Source organism: Drosophila serrata, unplaced genomic scaffold (assembly GCF_035046125.1).
Source record: "Drosophila serrata isolate PLE 108 unplaced genomic scaffold, ASM3504612v1 contig_241, whole genome shotgun sequence".
In the NCBI taxonomy this organism is placed as follows: domain Eukaryota; kingdom Metazoa; phylum Arthropoda; class Insecta; order Diptera; family Drosophilidae; genus Drosophila; species Drosophila serrata.
The window spans coordinates 2612216-2633105 of NW_028257139.1; the positions used below are offsets into that span (position 1 = coordinate 2612216).

The 20890-nt window shown below is 46.7% G+C and overlaps 4 protein-coding genes across 4 annotated transcripts; 2 read left to right on the forward strand and 2 right to left on the reverse strand.

Annotated features, from left to right (window-relative positions):
• Positions 1 to 79: 79 nt before the first annotated feature.
• On the forward strand, positions 80 to 3924 carry Oga (O-GlcNAcase). Its single transcript, XM_020957754.2, has 7 exons — positions 80 to 466; positions 521 to 1280; positions 1340 to 1561; positions 1617 to 2142; positions 2208 to 2302; positions 2363 to 2793; positions 2851 to 3924. Exons 1-7 carry the CDS (start codon positions 226 to 228, stop codon positions 3684 to 3686), a joined length of 3111 nt encoding a protein of 1036 aa, XP_020813413.2. The 5' UTR covers positions 80 to 225; the 3' UTR covers positions 3687 to 3924.
• Positions 3919 to 4775, reverse strand: LOC110188187 (ATP synthase subunit C lysine N-methyltransferase). Its single transcript, XM_020957763.2, has 2 exons — positions 4359 to 4775; positions 3919 to 4291 (listed from the first exon to the last, which is right to left on the reverse strand). Exons 1-2 carry the CDS (start codon positions 4633 to 4635, stop codon positions 3942 to 3944), a joined length of 627 nt encoding a protein of 208 aa, XP_020813422.2. The 5' UTR covers positions 4636 to 4775; the 3' UTR covers positions 3919 to 3941.
• Positions 4757 to 10646, forward strand: Nelf-A (Negative elongation factor A). The gene is made up of 7 exons (XM_020957753.2): positions 4757 to 5212; positions 5643 to 5897; positions 5961 to 7361; positions 7441 to 8616; positions 8727 to 9152; positions 9211 to 9366; positions 9682 to 10646. The coding sequence occupies exons 1-7, from the start codon at positions 5003 to 5005 to the stop codon at positions 9811 to 9813; spliced, it is 3756 nt and encodes a 1251-aa protein (XP_020813412.2). The 5' UTR covers positions 4757 to 5002; the 3' UTR covers positions 9814 to 10646.
• A 1448-nt stretch (positions 10647 to 12094) lies between these two features.
• e (nonribosomal peptide synthetase ebony) lies at positions 12095 to 19874 on the reverse strand. The gene is made up of 7 exons (XM_020957945.2): positions 19530 to 19874; positions 14168 to 15291; positions 13930 to 14097; positions 13100 to 13871; positions 12943 to 13033; positions 12692 to 12867; positions 12095 to 12635 (listed from the first exon to the last, which is right to left on the reverse strand). Exons 2-7 carry the CDS (start codon positions 15273 to 15275, stop codon positions 12311 to 12313), a joined length of 2640 nt encoding a protein of 879 aa, XP_020813604.2. The 5' UTR covers positions 15276 to 15291; positions 19530 to 19874; the 3' UTR covers positions 12095 to 12310.
• Positions 19875 to 20890: the final 1016 nt, after the last annotated feature.

The window sequence follows — 20890 nt, forward strand, 5'->3', positions numbered from 1 at the left end:
ATTTGTCTTTTCAGAAATTTGTTATTATATTTTTATCACGATTTCCAAGGCGAAAAAGTGGGGGCAAAAGAAACAGCCATGAAATATGAACATTAGAGACGTGACTATCGATAGCGATTGTGTTTTGTTTTGACGGTAGTATCGATACGGCCTCCATGGTTTTGACCGTTCTTTGCTGAATCCTGAGAAGGAAAATAACATTCAAGTCCCGGCTTATCCGTATCCATGGCAGACGCAGTGGGTTCAGCTCAATCCGATGGCCAGCGGCAGTTTATCTGCGGAGTAATCGAGGGGTTCTACGGCCGGCCGTGGACTACGGAGCAACGCAAAGACCTCTTTCGGAAGCTCAAGTCAATGGAGCTCCATGGCTCCAGTCCCTCATACATGTATGCCCCCAAGGACGACTACAAGCATCGGGCGTTTTGGCGAGAGCTTTACACGGTCGAGGAGGCGGATCACCTGTCCAGTAGGTACTTTTTCCAATAACCTAATCCTTGCCCTAATTCCCGGGTCCTTACAGGTCTAATTGCGGCGGCAAAGGAGGCGGGGATCATTTTTTACTATGCTCTCTCACCTGGGCTGGATATGACCTACAGCAGCCCCAAGGAAATAGCCACACTGAAGCGAAAGCTAGATCAAGTTTCGCAGTTTGGGTGTGAAGCCTACGCCCTGTTATTCGACGACATCGAGTCGGAGCTCTCGAAGGGAGATAAGGAGGTCTTTCAGACGTTCGCCAACGCCCAGGTTTCGGTCACCAATGAGATATACACGCATCTTGGCAGCCCCAAATTCCTGTTCTGTCCCACGCAGTACTGCGCCTCTCGGGCCGTGCCCAATGTTCAGGAGTCGGAGTACCTCAACACCCTGGGCTCAAAGCTGAACAATGACATCGATATCCTGTGGACGGGGGACAAAGTGATATCGAAAACCATATCCATTCAGTCAATACAGGAGATTACTGAAGTGCTACGTCGTCCGCCTTGCATCTGGGACAATCTTCATGCCAACGACTATGATCAGAAGCGCGTATTCCTGGGGCCTTACACTGGGCGGTCTCCAGAGCTGATACCATATCTGCGTGGGGTGATGACTAATCCCAACTGCGAGTTTTACGCCAACTTCATAGCCATTCACTCTCTGGCCTTTTGGTCACGCTGCAACCTGGATTCGAAGATGAATAGTTCATTGAGTGCAGATATTAAATTAGAGACTGAAAACGAGGACGAACTGCCGGCAGAGTTCCTCTCGAAGAACGTTTACCATCCAAGGGTGGCTCTAAAGTGCGCTTAGCTTTAATAATTATCCTTGCCAAATGTACTCACATTTAAAGTCTTTCTAGGAACGCCATTACGGACTGGCTGCCGGAGTTCTTTATGGAGAAGGAAGCCTGGGGACCAATAACCAAGCCGCAGCCACAAGTGCAAATGGTCATGCCCATCATTCCCATTATACCCTCAATAAACACTTGCATGAGTCTCACCACCACTACGACCACGTCTACGAATACAAGAACAGTGCCAGAGGTGAACACCACCCAACTGCAGGCGCTTGCGGAAGTCTGGTAATTAATTTTTGCCAGTAATTAATATTTTAATGTCTCAAACCCTTAACAACAGCACCGTGACCTCCTCGCTGACACCCATTTCCAATCCTGTAATGAACTCTCTGGTTTCACCCACCAAAGTGGTCACGAATGAGGAGATCATCAATCCCATACCCACAACGGCTGCCTGCAATATTGAACTACCCAAGAAGATACCGATCTCCATCGTCCCAGTGCCCATCATGGAGGCAAAGAGTGTAGAGGCTTCGGTGAAACTGGGTCTAGACACCGAAGTGTTGGTGCCGAGCGATGGTGAACCGAAAAGCGAACTAAAGGAGGATAAGGAGAAGGAGCAGCAGCAACTGCTGGGGGTGGAGACGGCGGCGCCGGCGGAAGAAGAATTAGTTAACAAGTTGGAACCGGTGGCCAATCTCAATGTGGACACTATGGTGGACGACAATAGTCTAAGTCCAGTGAGTGCCGGTATCAACGAGCCAATGGAGTGCAGCAGCAGCATAGCCTCCCAGTTATCACCGAAAGAAGAAGCACCCAAGCTGGTGGCAGACGATGTGCTCATGGAGTCTGTAAACGATGTGCATGTAAGTTGGAGATGATTTATTGTGCAACTGTGTGTATGTTATTCATCTCTATTTATTTTTTATAGAGCATGCATGTGGAGAGCGGGACTTCATCACCAATTTCGAACACGGAGATGCGCGAGGAGAGCGATGCGCCATCTATACAAGCTAACGAACATGAGTATGACAGCTCTGCATTCTATTTAAAATTTTTTTTTAAAGTTTATTGCATTTATTTCAGCCCGACCGTGGAGAAATGCGGATCAAGGATAACTGTTGAGGATCTCGGCCTGCTATGCGATCTCTTTTACCTGCCATTCGAGCACGGCAGCCGTGGCCTCAAGCTGCTCTCCGAATTCAATTGGCTGAAGGGTAACGCAAATGTAATACTGCAAGACCGATCCGCCGCTGGTGGCGATGCGGACAAGAGCAGCAAGCCGGAGGTCAGTGAGTGGCTGCAACGTAGTGAGCACTTCGACGATCTCTGCACTAGCGTCTTACAGCTGCTGATCAAGATCGCCAACTGCCAGAACAAGGAGATCTGTCACGAGCTGTACTCCTATGTGTGGGACATATCCGGCGCCCTGTCCCTGCTCAACTGCTACATTAAGTGGCTGGCACTGGGAAAATTTCCTCATAACATGTCCTCCTACACGGAAGGCAGTTATACATGTAACATAATCGAATTGTATTTTTGATTTAGGAACTTATCATTCAATCTAATTTTAGGGTTCAGCAAGGGTTGGAAAGAGGCCTTCATGTCCGGTGACCAGGAGCCCTGGGTCTTTCGGGGCGGCCTAATTGCTGACCTACAGCGTTTGATGCCTGTGGATTCGGGCAACGATCTGTTCGTCTACAAGCTTCCTGAAAAACCCACAACGAACTACTATCTCTTGAGACCCTACTGTCCAGCTGACGAGGAGAATGTCAATGAGGTATGCACCCGCACTTACATTCAATGGCAACGGGAGCTGAACGGAGGCGGCTACATTCCTCTTCCGCTGCCTGTAAGAGTGGCTAGCATCGTAGCGGACGGATTGGTGGGCGCCTTCGTCACCCTCAGCCCGGAGTTGTGCATTGTGGCGTATGACGATAACAACTCCATCGTGGGATATGCCTGCGCCGCTCTGGATGTTAACATATTTCGACGCAACCGGGAGCTGTGCTGGCATTCGGAAATGCGTGACAAGTATCCCAAGGAGTTCAGGCTGCAGGACTCCGAGACTGGTGAGGGTTTGACCCAGCTTGTCGCCCGCTTTGTGGAGCAGTTTCACGGCAGCAGCGGTAACGAGACTGTGGAGCAGTGTCCAGTAGAAGTAAGCGGCTCCTTTCCCGCCGTAATTAGTGCCTGCACTTTCCGGGAGGCAGAGGAGCGCGACTCTGGGATCAGCAAGCGACTGCTAACTGTTCTGCTGGCCGCTTTGCGAGCGAACGGATGTTTTGGCATTCATGTGTGCGTCCCCGAGCGAGATGTTGGGCAGATCAACTTTTACACTAGAATCGGTTTCGTCGACGTTTATCGCGAGGAGGCCACCAAGTGCATTTACATGGGACGTCGCTTTTAGCCTTCGTCTTCGCTTGCAAGCGTCACTGCCTCTGATTTTATTGTTCCTTCTCAACATTTGTATTCCGGCGAGCGATACAGCTTTCCATTCTCATCTAGGTCTCGTGCCAGTGTCCTTTTTGTATTCTTATACGGTAAAAAGTGTGTTATAATGACCCGAGTGTCTCTTCCCCTCTAGTATTTTGTCTTAAGCGACGTTTTCTACGTGTGGAAAACAATAAAACTACAATATCTTAAAACTTTTCTCAGCCATTTATTAGCTGCTCCCACTCTGTTTGTCGAGATCATAGAACCACACGGTATTTACGCCGTCCTCAATGATTTTTGCATGCTCCATGTTGGGCAGTGGAAAGCGGCAGGCGATGATCTTTGTGTTGTGGGGACACTCGGTGATCAGTTTATGCTCCAGGTCTTGCATCATCTGCTCCACTCCGAAGATGACCACAAAATTGTAATCCTTTATATCGAACTTCCACAGATCGCGGCGGAAGAATTTCGTCTGTTTTGAGACCCCGTGACGTAGAGCAGCCAGGCGAGAGTAGTAGACTAGCCAAGGATTCAGCTCCACGCCGTCGGTTCTCAGTCCCCGGTGGTGCTGGGCCGCCGCTTGAGAGGATTACATAAGTAAATTAATAAGGGGCATTGGGAGTTGCTTGGGAGCAGCTAGACTTACCTACCACGATGCGGCCGTCGCCGGAGCCAATGTCCAGCAGCTTGCCACGGGAATTCTTGGGCAGGAAGCTGAGCACATTTTGGATTTGTTCTGTTGTAGCGGGCACATAAGGTAAACAAATCCGTCGAAAGGCAGGTGCCACAAATGAGGCGCACACAATGGACAGGCCGATGCCGATTCCGCCGGTGGCTGCTATCAGGATTTTGCCGCCCGTGGACATGCTAGTTTTTGGTGGTTTTGTAAGTGTTTTTGATGCATCTTCATTCAGGATTTCCATTTCAATAATTCCTATTTAAAAAATGTAGCTTGCTCGAAAAATCCAGTGTGCCCAGCAGCTATAGTTTTCAGTATTTTTCCACACTAAAACGCCAAGAAGCCAGGGCTGCCGTAATGCAAGCAGTGTATTTAGTATTCTCGCGTTCGGCCACCGCGGTCACACTGGCGTCACTTTTTTCCTCCGTTTTTAATGTGTGCGTGCGCTTCCTATTACAATTTTTCGAAGGATTTTCCGTGTGTTTTGTTGACGTGCAGGCGCGACGGAAAGTGAAAAACGTAATTAACCAGTGCCGTGCAACAGGGCGGGTCAACGTTTGGCGTAAACAGCAGTGTGTGCCCCGCGAGCGGACAGGCGCAAGGCGTTAAAAATGGCGAACGTAAGGGACAGCGACACATCACTGTGGCTGCATAATAAACTGGGCACCTCGAACGATTCGTGGATAAACGGCTCGATATGCTCCCAACTGAACAAGGAGGTGCTGCGCAACATCAAGGAATGCTTCCCAGACTTGCAGACGCAGGTCAAGCTGAAGCTCCTCCTCAGTTTCCTTCACATTCCGCGCCGTCTGGTGGAAGAGGTAAATGGCGTTGGTGTATGGGAAAAAAGTACACCAGCCAACAGCAGCCAGCCAGCCAGCCCACACGCACACATGCACGCACTGAGAGATACAAACACGTATACAGCCTATGCTTTCTGTTGGTGAACATGAACCATAGTGAAAAGTGCTGAAAATGGTGAAAATGTTTTGAAAATTTGACAAATCCAATCAGTTTGCAAGTGTCCTGAGGTGTCCTTGCTATTATTTTCTGCCAATTGCAGGGCGATTTCGCCAACTGGTGAAAATAAATATAAGCAATGTGTTTCCCGCCACTTCTACTTTTGTGTACACATTTCTCTCTCTTACGCGAGCTCTCTCTTGCTCGCGCGCGTGCCATATGTGTGTGGGTGGGTTGCCGCGATGGGTGGCTCTCGGTGGCTCGCTCTAATTTGTTTGCCGTCAATTACAGTGGAAGGCGGAGCTGGAGGAAGTGATCGAGGTGGCAGGGCTGGACTCCGAGCTGTGGGTCTCCATGTTGGCGGAGACTATGAAGACCTTTCCGGCCACCAGCTCGCTGAACACAGAGATCTCGGACTACGAGGACACGCGTCCGATCTTCACAGACATGGTCAACGACCTGCGCAAACTGGTCACCAAACACTCGGACTTGGGCATGCTGCCTCTGGAGTGCCAATACCTGAATAAGAATGCGCTGATCTCAGTGGTAATGTATTCGTAAGACAAAAATTTTAAAATTATGTTTAACCCCAATGCTTGCTGGTTACAGGTGGGTCAACAGCCCGCTCCCGTCAAGCATTTCACGCTGAAGCGTAAGCCCAAGAGCGCACAGCTGCGCACTGAGCTGCTGCACAAATCGGCGGATGCGCAGTCTTCGCTGAAGAAGGCGTCCGCCCCCACAATTCCACTGCGGTCGCGCGGCATGCCTCGAAAGATGACAGACACCACTCCGCTGAAGGGAATACCGTCGCGAATGCCGACCACAGGTTTCCGCTCGGCCACCGTTCCGGGCAATGCCGCCCAGAGGCCCAATCTCAGTCGGACGCCAGCTGGCCGCAAGGATGGCGGCATCAAGCTGATCGAGTTCACCGAACAGCCGCTGGGATATGCGGCCGCCAAGAAGCGCAAGCGCGAGCAACAACTGGAAGAGCAACAGAAGAAACAAGAGCAGAAGCAGCAGCAGCAAGCAGCGGCTGCAGCTGCAGCGGCCACGGCAGCCGCTGCCAATACGGGCGACAGCTCTCCGACCGATGGGGCAACAGCTAGTGGAGGCGAGACGCCCGTCACTCCCACGTCTGCTAACAACAGTTTTGAGATCAAAATGGAGCCACAGGTGCTCAACCAGAGCGCTGGCAGCCTGGAGGAGCCGCTGGACGAGGAGCTGGCGGGTAAATCGGCCATGGAGTGCGAACCGGAGACGCCGGAGTATGCTACAGCTACACTGGAGTTCGGCCAGGTCACCGCCACATCTGTTGTGGATAACCAACCCGGAAAACCCGCCGTCGAGGCCAAGACGAAGAGCCCGCGCACTCCGAAGGCTGCTGCGAAACTAAACAACAACAACAACAGTTTCAATCACACACCAAAACGAATTAAGCAGGAAATCGAGATCAAGAGCGAGGAGATCATAGTACCAGCCAGCATCAAGCTCGAGAAGATCGAGACCTCGCCTTCGTCGCAGGGCCAGCAGCAGCAGCAGCAACGTGTCATTATCCAGCAGCAGCCACCGTCCCTGGTCCAGCGCACTCCGCACCTGCTCATCCGAACGTCGCCGCAGAAACGACAAAACAATGGAGCCACCACTAGCACCGCTACCACCACCACCGTTGGCAATACCACCATCAAAATGGAGAAGCTGGACATCAAGCCCATGTTACGTGCCACTGGTGTTTCGCCCTCGACAAGTACAGCTGCCACGACTACTCTGCTCACGCCACAGCAGCTGCGTCAGGCAGCCAACCCGCTGGCCAATCTGCCCAACAATATCTCCGTGAAGATAACCTCCGCCAAGGCGAAGGCCGCCGCTGCAGCAGCGGCTGGGCCCAGTGGCAGTCAGGCGCAACAGCAGACAGTGCAGGTACAGCAGTCGCCGCAGCAGTCTCAGCCGCCGCTTCTGATCAACAGCTCCACACCCGTCATACTAGCATCATCACCCAGTGTTCAACGTGCGGTAGGTTTTAAAGGCGACGTTTACTGCATTATGTTCATTATGTTCTGATATTAAATTATATATCCTTTTCTTGTTTTAGAAGGCTTTGGCGGCGCCTAGTAGCAGTAGTACTGCTACCACCACGACAATACCGTCGCAAGCCATAAAGACGATGCCGTTGAGCCAACTGAAGACTGCGACAAACAGCGGCCCGGTGATTATATCGCAGACGATTATTCAGCCGGCTAAGCGTGCTCAGCAGCAAGCTGGCACGTCGAGTGCCGCGGCCGCTTCCCAGCAGCAGCAGCAGCAACAACAGCAGCAGCAACTGCTGCAACAACAGATCCAACAGCAGACGCAACAACAGGCCCAGCCAACGCAACAGCAGCCCCAGCAGCAGCAGCAGCAGACACAGTACATCATAGCAACGCCGCAGCAGCCACAGCAGGTGCAACAGCAGCAGCCAATGCTACCGACGCTTACTTCGTTCACACACGGTCGTCCTTTGCCGCAGACCACAACGCTATACCAGACAACAGCTGCCGGTGGAAACGCGCAGACACCCACAAAGATATTGTTGAAGACATCAGGTACGTCGAGTGTGGTAATGACGCCGCTCCGACAGGCGCAACAGCAGCAGGCCACCACTGTAGTATCATCGAATCCGCCGCCATTGGTAGCCACCTCTGCTGCAGTGGTTTCCCCCGGACAGTCGAACACTCTGAATATTCAGAATGTGCAGCTGCCGAACCGACCGGTGACAATTCAACCAGCTTCTCAGGCTGCCCAGCAACAACACATGCAGGCCCAGATGCAGCAGCAGCATCCCCATCCACAGCACACGATCGTGGCAAACACGACGGCCACGCAACAGCCCAAGTTGTCGCAGGTCCTGATGCAGCCAAGTGGCGCTGTCGGACCCGGCGGAGTGTCCGCTCTGAATGTTTCACCGACGTCTGGCAAAAACAAGACCATTATACTTACCCAAAAAGGCGTTATACTGCGAAACATAGGTGGTGACATGTACCAGCAAATACCTATCAGCAATGTGGGCAGCCTGCAGGGACTCGGTGGCACCACGCTCATGACCACTACGGCGGCTGGACCGCCTAGTCTCGTGAAGACGACGTCGGCGACCGGTGTGCAAATGCACCAGCAGCAACAGCAGGGTACGCAGCCCGGCAAGCAGATTCTGCCCACCCTTATCCCAACCAGCTCGCTGGGTGGACAGCACGTCATTGTGCAACAGCAGCAGCCCACCAATGTCATCGGAAATGTAAGTGAAACGTCAGGAAATGCGTCTGTTCAAAGCCATAGAGATATTGTTGCTTCACATGAAACCCTGTGTAAATTATTTGGAATACTAATAATCTTAATTTCCATTAGTCCTCACAGCAAACAATTATACGGCCAGTGATGACCAACGTTGGTGGAGGCTTGACCACGCTGCCGCAGGGCCTGACGCTTATACAGCGGCCGGGCCAGCAGCCGCAACTGGTGCAGGTGCAGGCGGCGCCGGGCAGCACGCAGCGCACGATTATCACGCAATCGAGCCCGGCGGCGGCATCGGCGTCGCAGCAGCAGCCGCGCCAGCAGCAGCAACAAATACTGGTCCAACACAAGCCGGCTCCGACCCTGCAGCAGCGATTGGTCACCTCCACCACCAGCGGTGGGCAGGGCCAACAGCCAGGAAATCCCAATGCCGGAATCACTCGCACCGTCCAGGTTCAGGTGCAGGCACAACAGCAACAGCCCCAACAACAATCCGCGCAGCAGCAGCAGGCACCACAGCGACGCGGTCTCTCGCTTTCGGTGAGATAAACTAATCGAATGAACTTTAAACTGGAATTAACCCATTATTTGTTTCCAGAACGAGCACGTACACAAGGCGCATGAAATGTTCCGCAAGGCGAATCGTGTCTCGCGTCCGGATAAAGCCCTTATCCTTGGTTTTATGGCTGGTCTGCGGGAGAACCCGCGACCGAATAATGAAAATGTTCTGGTCATCAAGCTGGGCGAAACAGAGGTAAGACTTTGTAGGGACATACTACATTGGTACATCCCTAGTTTAAATGTCGTTAAGCAGGTTGTAAAGGTTTTTAAATTCCTTTGTTCTAAAAGCCCTCGATTTTATAGTGGTTAAAACACGTATAAGTAATAATAACAATCTCTTTTCATATTCTATTTACAAAGCTAATTATTTTGCTTACAAAACAAGCAATTTCTTCATTCAATCTGCTTTAATTGCCTTGAAAATAATTTAGTGATTGTTCATTTCCATTAGAAAGTTGAACATTTATATTTTCGTATTTAATGGCCTTTTGTATTTGTTTTTTCACAGGAAAAAGTTCAACAAGAGGACGGAAACACGGCACTGTGCCTAGTGGAGTCGCATATCCGGTTGGACTACAACACCGGCGAGTGGAAGACATTCCAGAACTACAGGCTGCAGGACCAGACTGCTGCTTCATAGTCCACAAGGGTTATACGCATAGTTCGCAGCACCAAGTGAACACGAACAGCCAGCTGAAGCCGCAGCTGATGATATGCGTATAAATGGATTGTGAATTATGATTTTATGGATTTTGATTTGTCATTCATCCGTTCTGCACGGGCAGCGTTGCTGCCGCCCCTAATTAGGCTAAGTAAGACCCCCTTCTCTTCTTCACCCTCCGCCCCCCATCATCCCATCCCGCAGACAGCATAGATCAGCACAGCACCCTGAGAAATGCTGGAAATAATGAAACTATATAATAATTAAGGTAAATTAGCTGTACAGTTGTTTAGTATGTAGTAAAGGCTAGCGCTTAAAACATTTAGTAAACATGCCCGTTCACACAACCATAACCACAGACACCGACACAAGCAAGCACACACATTCATTCATTCAAATGCAGGAATATTCACCTCTGAACGCTTCGCTGGAGAGCGAGAGCAGGCGGATGTGCCAGAAGTGAACGTTCGCACGGAACACACCACATGCATACACTCATGCACTTCGGATCTGCATATATATATCTCTAGCATTATGTAATTATTGTCGAGTAAAGTGTGTAATTAACCTACCCAGCAGCATACAACAAAATTTTGAGACGCTGATCAGCGGCGAGCTCGTTATTCATTAAAAATCCAATGAATATATATACATAGATATAGGAATATACATACATATATGTATGTATATATGAGCCGCAGCATAAGCAGCCACTGCAAAAAAAAAAACCTTAAATTTTGAAATGTAATAATGATGTGTAATAGGCAAAAACAATAAATCTAGCATATGTATTTATGGCTTTAATGTTAAAACCGTTTACATTATATGGGGGAAATCGAGAATTCACAGAAAAAAACTCTACAGATAAGCTTTCTTTTAAGCCTTACTTCTTGTCCAACACCAATCCCCGACCAAAAGCTAGAATTGTTTTTAGATTTAATTTTTGAAAAGTATAAAGAATATCCATTAAAAGTCCTCAGAACTCGCATATTTTTTCGAATTTTTTTTGCGGCAATAGAATTCAACTTAGATTGTTACATTATTGAATTTTATGTATGGTTTAGGTTTAAAGGAGATTTAATAAGACTTAGTTCTGTTTGTGGTAAAATTTAGAGGTTACCTTAAGGGTACCTGGGTTATTGATACTTACACCATTTCATGGAATTTTAATTTTAATCAGAAGGTTTTACCAGTGTGAAGAAATTATTTCCGACCCTACAAACCATATATTCTTGATCAGCATCGAAAGCTGAGTCGATCTTGCCATGTCCGGTCGAAAAATACATTTTTGAAATTTTTTAGAAAATTTTAGAAAATTGAAAATTTTATAAGGGGTTACATCATTAGAATTGTCAAAATTTGAAAAAAAAATTGAATTTTTTAAATTTAAAAACTGAGTATGCAGATTTGTTAATGTATTAAAAATTAGCATAGAACAGCTTTCCGAATTATAATTAATGATTTTTTGGCTTAGTTGTGCGATCTTAAAACTATGATTTTTGGACAAAATTGTCTGTTTTTATACCTTTTTGCTGGCTTTTATAATTTCAAACATTTAATAGTGCAATAAAAACTAGCACAGAAAAGCTTTCCGAATTAAAATTAATGAAATTTCGGCCTAATTGTAGTGTCCGAAGAACTTAGATTTTTCAAAAAACTTGTCTGTTTTTATACCTTTTTGCTGGGTATAATTTCAGTCCGAAGCTTGAAAAGCTATGAAGGAATCATTTCAGACCCTACAAACCATATATATTCTTGACCAGTATCAAAAGCTGAGTCGATCTTGCCATGTCCTGTCGAAAAATAAATTTTTGAAATTTTTTTAGAAAATTGAAAATTTTATAAGGGGTTACATCGTTTAAATTTTGAAAAAATCGATGAAATTTTAAATATTTCTTAAATTTAAATTGGGTATGCAGATTTATTAACCCATTAAAAACTAACATAGGAAAGCTTTCCGAATTGAAAGTAATCCTTTAATGGCTCAATTATGATCGATTGATCGACTTCCAAAATGTACGAAATTGTCTTAAGTTATGCGTCGAGCTTCAAAGATTTGGTCACCTTTTACTCAATCCCATTCTGTCTCCTATTAAATAGATTTAAATGCTTGAAGCTTAAAGATAACCTTTCAATATAAAAGCAGCTTTGGAATTTCCAGCCATTATCTACGGCCAGTGATTTGTTGTCAATGGGAGTTGGAAATTGCTGGTCCACGGTCAAGTGAGCGTCAAGTAGAAAGAATCAAACGACGGCGGGCTTAATTATCGATTGTTGTTTCTTTAATTGTCTCGAAATTGGAAGCTTACAACTAGTCAACACAAACTTACGAAACTTCTCGCTTTGTTACACTATGCCTAGGGCTAATACTAGGTGGTAGGCATTACCTAATGCTAGTTAAATATAATACGTGGTGCGTGATAAATTCGCTGCAGATCTGGTTTGGTGACGATGCGGTCGTCCTTCCGTTCTGGTCCTACTTGCCCACCTCCTTCCAGTGGACGATGGCGCGCTGCTCGTCCGGCGCATCCCCGAAGGGACGACTGCCGTCGGACTGCACATACTCGTTCACCTGGAAATTGAGGAGCGTCTTGTAGTGGTAGACGTCGGCCAGCTGTTGCGTCAGGGGGCTGGTGTTGGTGGTGAAGATGCCGGCGAACTGCTTCTCGCGTGCCACTCGCAGCACTTCGTGCTCCATGAAGTGCATGCAGGCGATGTTTTCGCGGGGATTCAGTTTCTCGGCGGTGCCCATCATGAACGAGTGCAGGATCTGGTTGAGGCCCTTGGGCAGGTAGTTGTCCCTGTTGTGATTTGCAGATAAGTACCGGTCTAGGAAAGCTCTCTTGGGATTACTCACCGAATGGGACCTTCGCAGAATTCAAGAAACTCGAAGACAATGAGCAGCTTGGACTTGATGTCCACCTCGGGCTCGTTCCGTGCATCAAAGTTCAGGGCTGTGCCAATGATACGATCAGTGTTGCGATCGTAGACGACAAAGCTCAGGTCCCTCTCCACTAAAACATTCCAAATGTCCTATAAGAGGGTATAATGGTATGATGAAGGATTTATTAAGATTCTAATAGTAGGTTTTGGTAACTAAAGACTTACATTAAGGATATCGCTGTAATCGGTCCGTAATACGCCGGGCTTGAGCCACTGCTCCAAGTCCGCCTTGTTATAAAAGCTGGCCACAATGATGCTGTTCGGAGAATAACACATTTTTATATTAGGTTCCCTTAAGATATTACTCCCATCATTTACTTACTCAATGACTTCTTGGCGGTGCTCTAGGCGCAAAGGCACCGCCTCCATCTTCAAGTGCGGACAGGCATTTAGGGACTCCTCCTCCAGCTGCACGGCATCATGGTTGGCAGCCATCTTCTCAATGATATCACCCAGATTCTTGGCCGCTATGAACTCGGATATGCCGATGTTGTAGCCCTTCTCACGCAGTAAGGTCACCGTAAAGATGGAGTTCAGCGAGTTGCCGCCGAGCTCATAGAAGTTGCTGTGGGGAGCCAAGGTCGCTCTAGTGGAGCGCCCAATAACCCCGCCCACTGTCTCGAAGAGATCACGAGCCGTGAGCTTCAGATCTTCGGGAACTTGGGAGTAATCAAAGTCGAGGACAATGCTAGAGTCACCCTCGTTGTTATTGGCCGTCTCATAGGTCTTGAGCAGAGCCTGACGGTCCACCTTGCCGTTAACCAAGAGTGGGACATGCTCCAGAATAACCACCTGGGGCGTCATGTAGTCGGCTAGCTTATCCTTGAGGCGCGCCTCCATCTGCATTTCCGTCACCATTGGAGCGTCATCGCGTAGCTTGACAAAGGCCAGGATAGCCTGGTCTACCTGTCCGGCATGGTAGCACAGCACGATGGCCTTCTCCACCAGAGGGAGTTCAGTCACGTTTTTCTCCACCTCGGAAAGATCTACGCGATGTCCACGGATCTTAACCTGGGAGTCCGTACGGCCCTCGTACATTATGCTGCCGTTCTTCAGGGATCCGTAGTCTCCAGTGCGATACAAACGGGCATATTCTGGTAAGTAATATATCGTTTAGCTATGAAGAATACAAAATTATTTTGAAACACTTACTCTTTTCCACCGCCAGCGGATTCTCCAGGAAGCGCTCTGGATCGCGTCCGTTGACATAGCCAGCGGCCAAATTAAGTCCCGAAGCAAAGATTTCACCGATCTCGCCGTTCTTTACGGGACGATAGTCGGCATCCAGAAGGTACACCACAGTGTTGGACACGGGAATGCCTACAACAAAGGAGCAAAGGTCATGGCTTAGATGGAACAGTGGGAGCTGCAGATCAAGGGGTAATCTTACCGATGGGGACATTGTCATACAGGCTCAGCTGCTTCTTGCTCTCGCAGGCAAAGTAGGTGACATCTCCCATTACCTCTGTGGAGCCGTAAAAGTTGTACAGCCGGTGCACGCCTTCGTCAAAGTAATCGAAGAAGCTGCTGGCCAGAGATACGGAGAGGGGTTCGCCAGAGCATACCCAGATCTGGAGGTTATACAGCAGTTTCTGTGCTGCTCCGCCGCCCTCCATCTTGAGGTACATCAGCATCGAACGCAGAAGCGTGGGCACCAGTACCAAACGCCTGATCTTGTACCGCTCCAGCAGGGTCACCAGCCGCTGGGGATCCTTGGTCACGGCCTTGGGCACCACAAGGATGGCCAAGCCGCACATCAGCGGGCCCCAGAGCTCGGCTATCGAGTCCACGAAAGTCAGGGCCGTCTTAAAGACGCTCACTGCTTCGTTGGTCGTGTATGGAAAGGTTGACCATTGCCACTGGAGGCGATTCAGGATGCTCTCATGCGGCAGACGTACTCCTTTGGGTACTCCCGTGCTTCCTGAGGTGTAGAGCACAATGGCGATGTGATCATTGCCACCGCGCAGCATCTCCTCCGAGAGCAGATTGGAGCCGGGCAGCTGAATGGACTTGGCATACAGCTCCGTGGCGGAAAGCGTTGGTGTTCCCTGAAAACGGCCAGCATCGATGTCGTCGTCGCGAACCACCAACGTGGGCTTCGCCTCCAGAAGGATGTGGTGGATGCGGTTCGCTGGGAAGCTGGGATCGATGGGCAGGTAGGCACCACCTGCCTTCCAGATGGCCAACAGTGTGGTGACAAGTCCCTCCGACGGCTGCATGCACACGGCCACGATGAAGTCCCCGTCACTGTTGGGCTGCAAGAATCGTCCGTGGGTTTCGGCCACCAGGAGACGGGCTGCCCGATTGGCTCGTTCGTTCATCTGGCGATAGCTGCTCTGACTGGGCGCCATTCCGTGTCCTGGTCCGTCCGGCTGATAGATTAGAGCCACCTTGTCGGCATGCCTCAGCTGCTGCTCCTCGAAGATGCGGTGCAGCGCTCTGGGCACAAAGTCCTGTTGCAGACCCTTAACAATCGACAACTGTGGCAGGGAACCCATCTTGCAATTGAGTTACCTGCAGTTAGAGTAAATACAAAATATGGTAATCGAATAATTATAATTACAATCACGAAGAGATTCTCTAGGTTACATCATTCCCAATGGGTTATTGCCTTAATGGTCTGCCGTAGTAATTAAGTCCATTCATACATGCATATTTATAGCACTTTGTGTTAATGGAGCGCACTCACATGCAGCTATTGTAATGAATGAATATTTTATATGGGATAAATGTGGGCTCGAATGCTAATCGAATCTGATTTAATTTAAAATCAAATCAATCTTAATTATCCATCTATACTGATTTGGTTTCTATGAATTTCAATTCCACACCATAATCTTAAGCAATATTGTTGGGTACATTAGGAACCATGCTTTCTAACTACGTACAAGGTGAAGATTCCGGGTACATGTTAAACCTGTGCAACATTGATCTTATTGGCAATACTTTTTGAAGTGTGGCTCAACATGTAACTTATATTATTTTCGGCATTAAGACAAGTTAGATTTAAGATATTACATCACAAATGAGATTATATTTAAGCAATGGGATTAAGCCAAGTCCATATATGTTATATCTCTAATGCAACTTATTTCTTAAAGCTGTTATTTGTATTTTAATTCTAAATTCTAGATAGATTTGGATCTTAATGTTAAGCGGCTGGCATGTCAGGTCAAATTATTGTGACATTTTTATCTCTACGCTTAGCACCATAACCAATTTATCATATTTTCATATCTGGTTTGTTCTATTGCAGGCTGGAATCTAATCCATCTCGAAGCTGAATATTATATAATTCATTAGCATAGCCACCTGCTTGGCGACACATACTAATTAGTGTCAGATCAATATATGTGGGCATATATAGTACTATACATATTTATATTATAATTCAGGTCTTTTCCGGATATTTGTGTTGGAAGTACTTGTACATTAATGAGGTTGTGCTGGGAATATTATTCTTGTTCTAATAATATAATTGGCCTTATTTGTTTAAGTATCGACAGCTGATGCTTGCTTCAAATGAAGCTCAGTTTTTTCCGAATATCGCGTTCTAAATCTCCAATTGAAGGAATTCTCGCAGTTCAAGTTGGCTCGGTCGATGGACTTGGCTGGCAGCTCAAACGGCCATTCGGAATGCGGCATGTTAACTTGTTAATTGCATTAAATAATTCAATGGCCTGAGCCACCGGGCTGGCTCTGTCCCATTTGACGTGCCGCCATAAAGTTGAGTTAACCACAGGCTGGACCAAGATAGCTGGAGGTCTTTAAGCTGCGCCAGCCTTATGCTCATGCTCGTTTAGTTCAATTGGTGTGTCATAAAACTCAGTTAAAATGTCATTGTGCCGGCAACTTCTGGTGTCTGAGACTATATATATATATGTTATTGTATCTGTATCTGATTCTTTTTGACTCCAATGTCAAGCACTCTAATCCAAAACATGAAGACATTCGACTGCCGTCTAGAGGCTCAAGAACGGCAATTACTTGTACCCCTGGCCTTAGCTAATGTTAATCTCTGATTTGGTTTTACAATCGGCTTTTGATGTGAGAACTCATTAAAAAAGACTCCGGATCAGGGAAGCAGGAAAGGAAAGGAAGGTGTTGGTGGTTGGCCAGGAAGCTTCTTGGGCCAATGCCCAATGAATTATTAATGTGGTTCCGCTTCTTCTCCAGCAAAATAGGAAACAACTGGACATGGGCATGGGCCAGCTGGCTGGTGGAAGCCAAGTAGTTGTAATCGTCGCAATTGCTAAGCTGCAAACAAGTTTTTACCTTAATTGCGCAACTCCGCAATTCACTGTTGGCCCAGTCTTGTCTTCTGGTTCTGGTTTTTGGACTTGCTTGGTTCTGATTCCCCGCTTGGCACACATTTTTCGGCGGTCAGGCAATTTACAGCGCTTACGGGGCGTATACGTAACGAATTCAAGGCTAGGCAGAGAACATTTCCCAAGCGCCCATTACGTATGCGCCGTGTGAGTCCAATTAGTTTGCTCACTTGCATACACAACTTGCGCTATGTTTGCCTATGGCTGGCGACTACTATGTATCTGGGACCAAGCATATAGTGCGCGTACTCTTACGAATATCATATCTGCATACAATGCCGCCGCCGTGTTCTCTATCTGCGTCTGCGCTAGGCCATTGTCTTGGAGTTGGCATAGAGTGCATTCTTGGCCTGCGACTGCGACTCCTAGCATTTCACATCATCGATTTAATGCATCCAGGGACAGCGACAGCGACAGCGACTTCTGTTCACCTTCGCTGCCTCCGTTGATGAGGTGAAACCCATGCGGCTGATTTAATGTTATTGCCGTTGCCCCTGTTGCCATTAAACACTACAAAAAACAAAAAACCTAGCCAGCAGCAGCAAGGCGATTGAAAAGCATTTAAGACCCCCGACACACTGAGCAGAGTACGAGCACTGCCTTTAATTTTCCGCTCAAGGTTGCGTTGGTGTTAGATTGTTTGCAGTGTTTGCAGTGGGTTCGGAGGCGCTGCGGCTTTTGGAAAATCGTTCCATAATTATCAGGCTGCCATGTAATTTGTAATTTACATAATTATTGGCTGCGTTTTGGCCGGGTTGAATGACTGTTTGGTAGCAGCAGCAGCAGCAGCAGGAGCAGCACGGTGGCAGTGGTGTGTTGGCGCACTCGTTAGATCAACAACATTGCCTAAGGTCGCCGCTCCGATTATCTAGTATCTCGTGTCGCTCAAATGTTTCCGTCGGTGGCAATTCCAAAGTGTGTGGCTAATTAATTTGTTACTGTCGAACCATCGTCTCGTCGTGGGAGGCGGGTACACATATACATATGTTCCCTCTGATAAAGTCCCAGTTTAGGTTCTTTATTATCTGTATTAGGGGTTTTTTTCAGCTCCCTGATTTGCTTAATTGAGTAAAAAGCGCCTAATTTAAGCCATGGCACAGGGCCTGCTGCATCTGCACGGTCGTCGCTCTGGGGTCGTCCCCGGTGAGTGTCTGATCTGTGTGGGGTTTTTTTTTGCCCGCAACCGATGTTGTTTTTCCACAGTATTTCCGATTGTGAGTCAATTGGATGAGTAGTCAGAAGTCGGCAGTAGTGGCAGGTCAGTTGAAAAAACCACACAAGAGTAGACAAATAGCGATCTCTGCACAGCGCAGAGTCTTGCGTCAATCCCAGTCCCAGAATCGCTTGACAAGCTCATTAAGCAAATGCAAATCTTGCATCCATAAAACCCACTTGTAATGTATATGAGTACGACACACACTTAGCACATACTTAACATAATTAATAGCCGATCAACAAATGACTCAATTGCAATTATAAATCCATCACAGCTGGCCACCGTTCGCAATTACGTATACGCCATGGTGACCGTCGTTAATAGTTGGTTCGCAAATGTGTAGCAGCGATTAGTTAAGCACGCCAAGACAAATTAAATGTCAATTGCGAGATACTTATGCTAACACTCATTATCATTATGTCGATGGATTTGCTAAACAAGCCAAGCATTTAGCTAGGAGCCAGGTGCTAAATGCTGGCTAAACAACTGCAGACTGAAGACTTTATCTGTAATTTTACTCAGAGCTGCGTTAATTGAGTTCTCCCTTCAGGCAGTCCCGCCTTGAATTCTGTTTGCCTTTTACATTTCGAGTGCATTCACAACTAATGAGCCGTTCTCAGCAAATCAAGTTTCCTTTTTATTTTAAGCTTTTCGCTCACTTCCTCAAATTGTGTCGATTTTTACACGAAACGGGTTACGCAAGGCGTTCGTGTTTGCTTCCAGAATGTCATCCACGAGCACTTTAAAATACATAAATATGCAAATTGTGGACACAATTTTGGAACTACAGGAACTTTGAATACTTCATTCTGATTTAAGGTACTTAAAATCAAAGGATCCTGCATTAAATTCAATGTACATGGTGTGCATTCTTTAATAAACTCGATTACTTCGGAACGAAACCTTAGCTGAAATTAAGTTCTTTAACGACTTTGGCGAGGTGAAAACAGTTTTGTAAAATCCATTATTTTTGCAAATAATAATTGCACTTTTTGTGTTCTCCTTTTTATGTAATATTCTCTTGTCTTAATGAATTTTACGTTTTTTTGTTTGCTGTCGGATATGATGTAATTTATCGTAAAACACCGAGGTACTAAAATTACGCGAGAATTATTTTGTTAACGACTGCTAAACATGCATGCCACCTCAATTTGCATAAAATAATTTCGGAAAATTTTCATAAATTCTTGAATATCACGTATACGTACCGATTAAGATAATTAAGAATTCTGTCACTTGGTAATTTGAACAGTATTGGGTTACTCTTTCAAATCTCTTTATCTGCGGCCGCTTCACACTGAGCACGGTTTCAATGTCCTTTTTTTGTTTTGTAATGGACAAGTTGGAGTTTACCAGTTCGAAAAAAAGAGTTCCTTTTTGGTCACTTCACTTGCGTTTCACTCTGAATTCAGGCTGTTGGCCCAAAAAAAACTAGCAACGCACAACTGGCAACTGGAAACTAAACGTGCTATGTACTTGTAAACGGCGCTCGCAGACTAATCAGAATCCCAGCACCCGACTAACTTATATATCCGACGGATTCGATCCGATTCGCAGTCTCTGCCGCTGCCCCAGCTGACTGCGCAGTCGCGGCGCACAGCGCGATGAAGAATGGCGGAGCAGAGCGCCGCGTCGGCAGAGGCCAGCCGAATGACAAAAAGAATATAAAAAAAAAAACCAGTTCCTGCTCTTACAGCCACTGCAATTATTGCTCCGGGCATGTGTGGATGTTGGGATTTTGGATTAGAATTTCGTTCAGTTTGGCCGCCATTTTCAGCTGGGCAGGCGCCCTGTGACGTAGGAAATGGAATGAAATTCCTGGCAGTCCCCGCACTCTTGCTAATTGGCAGGCAAAACACATAGTTTAGATTTGTTTTTTTCTATCTACTAGACACTTGGAAATCCCTCGGATGACGCAGACTATGTAAGCAAGCGGCTCGATGAAAGTGGAATAACACTTTAGATAACGAACATATAGAAAGCCATATTTCAATTGATCTGTCCTTCGGGATAGGTTTAGTTAGCTAAACTGTTGTAGTTATTTGTACTTAATAATGCTATTAAAAAATGTAAACTTGTAAAATAAGATATTACCTTCCTCACTCTTCTAATTAATGTTTGTTTGCATACTTTATTATTATTTAATTGTTTATTTAATTCAATTTTCAAACTATCTTTACATAACCGTTCTTATTTCTAAATACTACATTCTTACTTTATTTACAGCGAGTAGTTGTTGTTACTAAAGCGAAAGCTGTAAAGACAAGAGCCCTTGAGTTACCGCAAAATAAAAGTCTAGAGGTTAATGGCCTGGAATATTGTCGTAAAACTCTCGGAGGGTAACCAGGAATCGGATTCAAGCAACCAGATATTCGATAGGTATATATATATTTGTATAAAAATCATATTCTATAAAATTCCATGTATTCTTTATAAGAATATACATATATAAAAAAAGTGCTTAAAAAATGTTCTAATATTTGTTCATAATTAGAAAATAATTGGAAATGATCTGTAATTAGATAAGGTAGGGAGACATGTGTAGGTGAGTTTAAATACTTTGATAGTT